The sequence below is a fragment of the Erpetoichthys calabaricus genome, chromosome 4, assembly GCF_900747795.2.
Source record: "Erpetoichthys calabaricus chromosome 4, fErpCal1.3, whole genome shotgun sequence".
Taxonomy (NCBI): Eukaryota; Metazoa; Chordata; class Cladistia; order Polypteriformes; family Polypteridae; genus Erpetoichthys; species Erpetoichthys calabaricus.
The window spans coordinates 312,629,611-312,635,610 of record NC_041397.2 but is presented as its reverse complement, the minus strand read 5'-3'; the positions used below and the strand labels follow the sequence as shown (position 1 = coordinate 312,635,610).

Below are 6,000 nucleotides of genomic sequence, written 5' to 3'. Positions count from 1 at the left end.
TCACTATACGGGGACGGATCCCCAAACCTCAACGTTGTGTCTGTGTGCTTACTTTACAATAGTTTTTTTAACTGCCAGCACCTTTCTATATTTTTAACATTACAGGTTTTGGTTTCATGAAAAAATTATAGTTGTTCACCAAAACTTCCACAAGATGGATGATCATATGGAGAACAAAATGGTGGAAAAGCAAAGCCCTCTGCTGCACTGGGCCTGTCTTTGCAGGTTGCTGTCCTAACTGTCTCATCCCAAATCCACAGAAGTGCTTTCTCTTTCAACCCCTCCTCTAATTCACTCTCCTTTTGTCTCACTGCCAGTGCATCTTTATTGAATATGCCTTCCATCTATAAAGTTAAAGGTACTCTCATGAGAGTACTTGTGGAGTTAATAATTCACAGAGGAATTGAGAAGGCCGTAGATGAAGTACTCTTTAGACCATTACAATCCTTCAGATGAGGCCACTCTCTAGTGTAGTTTCCAGCTCTGTGCTTTTCATTAACCCAGAAGTCCTGTGAAAGGTGATACTGCTGCCACCATCCTCCAGTGCATGTTTCACCTCCTTCCTATCAGTTTTCTGAATCCTTATTTTTGTTAGGTGCCCTTAGCAAAAACTTGAGCGCATTTTCAGGACCCCAATGACTATTTTCTTTCATGGCTGGTCCTTGTCACACATGCATGCTTAGGAGGCAGTCAACAAACTCAGAGGTGATTGAAATCCCACCAGACATGGGGTTTGTGCCGAGTACTCTCTCTTTCTATCTTCAGATCCAAGAAAGAAAAATAATAAAACACCACACTTACCTTCTCCATATCCAGGCTCCCAAAATGGCTACTCCACCAATGAAGACATCACTTCTGGTCCCACTACGAAGACGCCAGCTCCGGTTCCCCCTCGATGACTTCACTTCCAGTATCAACCTTATGGCGTCATTTCCATCCCTCTGCCATGACGGCGTATCCGTTTTATTCATTTCTGTCCACCATTTTTTCCTATAAATACCCACGATGTAACCGTTTTTCTTTATCAAATGTTTTTATCCACTGATGGAAAGTCTAATTATTTCTTTGTGTTTGGAAGACATTATATGGGGCTACCACTCCAACTCTTCCTGAGTCGTTTGTCCTCTTGTTACATCCTGTAACCACAAGGCGTACTGCCTATTAGCAGTCTCTGCTGGCTGATCTTCATTTTCATCGCTGCTTTTTGTTTCTTAAAAAGTCTCCTCTTATACTTCTGTATCATTGAAACATGAAGGTTCAGACCCTGTTGTTGAGCAATGAGCCAAAATCTCTAATGAAAAGAAACAAAATCTTTGTGTGTCCATTTATCAATAGGAAAAACAACTTTTAGGAGCCCAACTTGTAATTAATGAATAAGCTAAACAGACAGAACAGACAATAAGACATCAACCACAGCTCAGCTTGTGTCAGCAAATCACTCCTTTTATTAACAATTGTACTTTGATGTATATACTTTTTTATAATTCAGTCAATGCAAATATAGATAGAAAGAAATATAATTTTGTATAAGTAGAGTAGAGTGCTAATCATTTTTCTTTCATTTGTGTCACTCAAAGTGCACTTCACTGTTGCACCAACTTCCTTAAAAACAGACTCGTTAAACAACAAACGTAAATGGTGGAGCTCAGGCCTTAGGAGATTTCTGTTATTTTACATATATTTATTATTTAAATGTGTTTATTCTAAATTGTGGTGATTGTAAAACACCGTCAATATAGTAAGACAGCATTAAATCATTTTACATCTTTATTTAAAAAAATCATTAACTAATCTTTTACTGCCCTCATATGTCGTACTAATCCAACCTAAAACCTCTTCCCTGTTTTTCTTCCTTTCTTCTTGACCGTTATGCTTCTTCTGCTCACTCACTTGGTAGGAGTTCTTCATTTCTGCTGAGTTTTACTATTATCACTGCCTGTTCCTTCACTTCCCACAGTGACTTCACTCGCTCCATCCATCCCGGCTTTGCTTCTTGTTCTTCAGACTCAATGAGGAGTTCAATGTACTCAGGAGTGGACAGCGGGTTTGGTCTGAGGGCGATTTCTTCAAGTCGTTTTATGCTCTCATGAGACTCTTTAATGAGTTTACAAATCTTCTCTTTCACATCACCATATTCATGCTGAAGCCGCTTAAACACTTCCTCAGTTGTCATCAATTCCCCTTGTGCTTTTTTATATTTCCTCTTAAGCTCATCATACGTCCTTTTGACTTTTATAGTTTCATAGATGAATTTGTACTTTTGGTTGGAGTGAACATTCCACACACACCTACCAGGACAAACAGTGCAGACCCCGTCCTTCATAGCATCACATCTGAACTTATCCTCATCCTTTGGTAACAAACACGGATAATGACAGGTGAAGTTGCATTTTTCACAGTTAGTGATGAAGGTTCTGGTGCCTTCAATGCTCTCTCTTTTTGTCACAGTTTCCTCCACTTCATACTCAAAGTCCTTGTTGCTCTCTATGTCAGTAATGTGCTTATTTAAAATGTCACGGGTTTGTCTAATTTCTTCAAGTTTAATCAATCCAACTTTAATTTGAGGCTGCAATCCTTTCACTGCCACCTGTAAGCGCCTGCGTTCTTCAAGCACCTCTTTAGTTAATGCTAAACTTTTATCATCCATCTTCTCTAAGGAATCAAATAACTTCTCCATGTTCTTTGCACCCATGTCCCAAAACATTTTGTCAAACATCAGATCATCACTGCTATTACTCTTGTCATGATTAGCAAATAGGGACGAATTATTAAATTTGAAAAACAGAGGGCTCCCTTTCTTATCTTTGGGGAACGGTATGTTAGACTCTGTGATGGTATCCAGAACTGGTGGACGCCGTCCATCTGCAAATGTGATCAGGACCAGGATGTTATTGGCTATGTCTTTACCAAAAATGGACAAAATGGAGTCAAAGATGTACTTCTGTGCATGTGTCAGTCGAGCTTGGGAGGCCTGAACCACAAAGCACACTGCATTAATGTGCTGGACCCCCTGTGGAGATGAGAAACATTCTTGTATCAGCTTAGTGATTTGTTTGTCCTGTTCAATTCCTCTGGTGTCTCCAAAACCTGGTGTGTCGATTATAATGAAGGAGTATGGGACCTTGAAACAATCCTGGTAGTTCATTTCATAAGCAGTGACAGCAGACGTTTGGCTTACAGCTTGACTTCTAGATGTTTCTTCATGGATTAACTTGAACCTGAAGTCATCCTGCCACTGGACACCTAAGATGTAGTTGACCATTACATTGATCAGGGTGGATTTGCCAGAACCTGTTGCTCCAAGAACCATAATTGTTTTTGAAGGGTGGATGGGTGTTCTCTTTCCAAAGGTGCATTTTTTAATATTTTTCTCTTTGTTTAAGATCTCCGGTTGCAAAGGCAAAAGGTACAGTCCAGGATGATTTACATCTTTAATCTTCTTACTTTGATGTTTTATATCAAGTTTACCTTTACGTTTTTTAACAGGTAGTGTCTTCACTTTAATCTTTTCGCTGGCCTGACTCACACCAACTTGACAAATGGCTCTGTGTCTGAATTGATATATTGAATTAGGACGTAACTTTGTAATCGTAACCTGTTCAACGGTGTCTCTTGTGTCCACAGTCTTCCACTCTTCATCTTCAGGTAGCTTATACTCCACTCTGTACCTTTCTGAATCAGACTTCTGGACTTGTAACTTCAGGGTTACGCTGTTGTATGTTACAGAATCAGCCACAAGAGGCTCAGGTTTAGATGGAAGCTGAAAGTTATGGCTGATGAGACACCCAGATTTATAAAGATAGACTGTTGCCCCAGGATTTTCCTCATCAGGGATGGAGTGAACAAGAAATCTTGTTGTCTTGCTATTTTGGTTAATTGCAGCAAACTCAATGAATTGCTGGGAATACTTTCTGAAATTCTGGATGATTAACTCTTCACTTGGCCCTGACAGATGATATGAGGACTGACAAGGGGCCTGAAGGTAGCGTTTCATTACTGATATGTATGACTGACACACACAGAGTGAGGTGAAAGTCAAGCAGACAATATTTTCTATGCTAGTGTCATATTTATCCAGGTCATTAATAACAATATCAAGTTTCATTTTATTAATTTGATTAAAGACCTTTGTGAGCATGCTGATTTCCTTTTCTCTTTTATCCAGCCATGTTGTTATAGCACACTTGTTAAATGGCGACTCTTCCTTCTTCTTCAGGATGTCTGCCAGCTGTTCCTCATTTGCACCCCCACCCCTTATATTTGGTAAGACCCTTGCAAGGTCTTTTTGGAAAATACATTTATATTGATTAAGCACTGATTTGAATTGTTCTGCATTTTTCTTAATTACAGGAAAGTTTTTGACAACATTGTCGTTCATGATGTCATTACACCTCATGATGTGCTCGTCTATCTCCTCCAGGACCTCCTGAGATTTGGACACAAGTGCCATACTGATCTCTTGTACAAGCTGAGCAGCCCGTGAGTTGAGATGTTTCAGTGGGTACAACCAGACCAGGATGGGCACAGTTAGCTTGTCATCTTTTCCAAGTTTACTTGGCAAGTTTGAGTAAATCTCCATGGCATCTTGAAAGCTTGTAGGATTGTGATGAAGGGCAGAAAAACTATAGAATGTGCAGTTAAGATGGTCAGTAATTTTCTTGTCAGTATCTGTCATTTTTAAGTCTTTCCCATCTTCAGAAATACATTTTTGAATTAGTATTTCTAATTTTTGCGTAATATCTTGGCTCTGTTCCTCTTTAGAATTCCTTTTATCAAAAACAAAAAAAGCCTGAGCGCCATACAACACACCTATAACAACATGGGTGGCCAATTTCTGCTCAAACACTTCTGGATAGACGACGTTCTGATTCCCTAAGTGGCTCCAGCTGAGATGCTCCATTCTCGTGGTCATGCCGTAGTGCAGGGTGACTCTGGACTGACGTTTGGATGATTTGGTGTCATTGAGGTACTTGGCAGCTCCATCAGCCTCAATCAAGCCACACAAGAAGCTCGCTTTAAGGGAGGCTGTCATATTTAAGATGGAAGTTTTCTCATCCAAGGAGTCCAAAGTGATGATGTTGACCTGCGTGTTCTTCTGGTATTTAATTTTGAGGTCTTTCTTGAGGTTTTCCAAGTCCCATAGAGTGACATCTGTCAATAAAAACAAAAAAATTGTAATTTGGTCAAACGTGGATCCCAAAATATTACTGCAGGTATTTTTTTTTTATTTTTTTTTCTTTGAGACAGCAAACATAAAATCTTGACTTTACTCTTACCTGGAATGAGCAAGTCGGTGCGGCAGTCATAGAGCATCCCCACCTGGAAAGGTCGGCCCAGGGCAGCCATCTCCAAAAGGGAGCCATCTTGAGTTGGCCATTCCAGCCTGAGGAATTAGGCATGTAAATGATACTAACATCAGTATTTTTAACATTCATATCACATCTATCTATTTTCTTAGCATTTTTAATCTAATGTAAGGTTGCTGGAGAGAAGAAGAGTGTTAAAAAGTGCGTGTGTCAAACTGGTGTGTACGTGGCACCAAATCCTAATCCCAGATAAGAAGGATGAAGCAGATCAGAATTAATGTAGAAAGACTCAGTTAACTGCTGAACGTTGCAAAGGAAGGATTTGTTGCAATGGCTTTGTAGAGCTAAATATTTACTTGCAGATAAATGTTTGTGTGGTTTCTGAAACAGAACAAATACAGTAACATTAAATAACTGTCATAAAATTATAAGCTCACAGACTGCTAAAAACAGGTAATACCCAAAAAGGTCAGTAGATGGCGGCAGAAAATAACAGAGCGCTATAACGTGCTGTCATTGGCAAAGGCACTGAATAAAAGTTACCAAATGCGTTAGCACTGTACAGACTTGAACAAATCATCACTTAAACAGCCATTACCAAGTCTGTTTTCTAGAAGCTCTTATACATTAATAAAGAAACATTTCTGAGCGTACTTTATACAGTTTTAAACGTTAAACTGAACACACTTTGACA

The 6,000-nt window shown here is 39.4% G+C and overlaps 1 protein-coding gene across 28 annotated transcripts in view; it reads right to left on the bottom strand.

Moving 5' to 3' along the window:
* Nucleotides 1-6,000, bottom strand: part of LOC114644948 (uncharacterized) — a 427,949-nt gene that overhangs the window by 333,017 nt on the left and 88,932 nt on the right. For 3 of the 28 annotated variants that reach the window (XM_051925817.1, XM_051925808.1, XM_051925809.1), the window contains one exon: nt 3,088-3,243. The exons of 16 other annotated variants lie outside the window; for them this stretch is intronic. In XM_051925817.1, the coding sequence (XP_051781777.1) occupies nt 3,088-3,243 (156 nt within the window). Of the gene's footprint in view, nt 1-3,087; nt 3,292-4,391; nt 4,424-5,039; nt 5,152-5,276; nt 5,384-6,000 lie in introns of all 28 variants that reach the window. 9 more of the 28 variants (XM_051925816.1, XM_051925814.1, XM_051925804.1 and 6 more) reach the window with 5 other exon arrangements.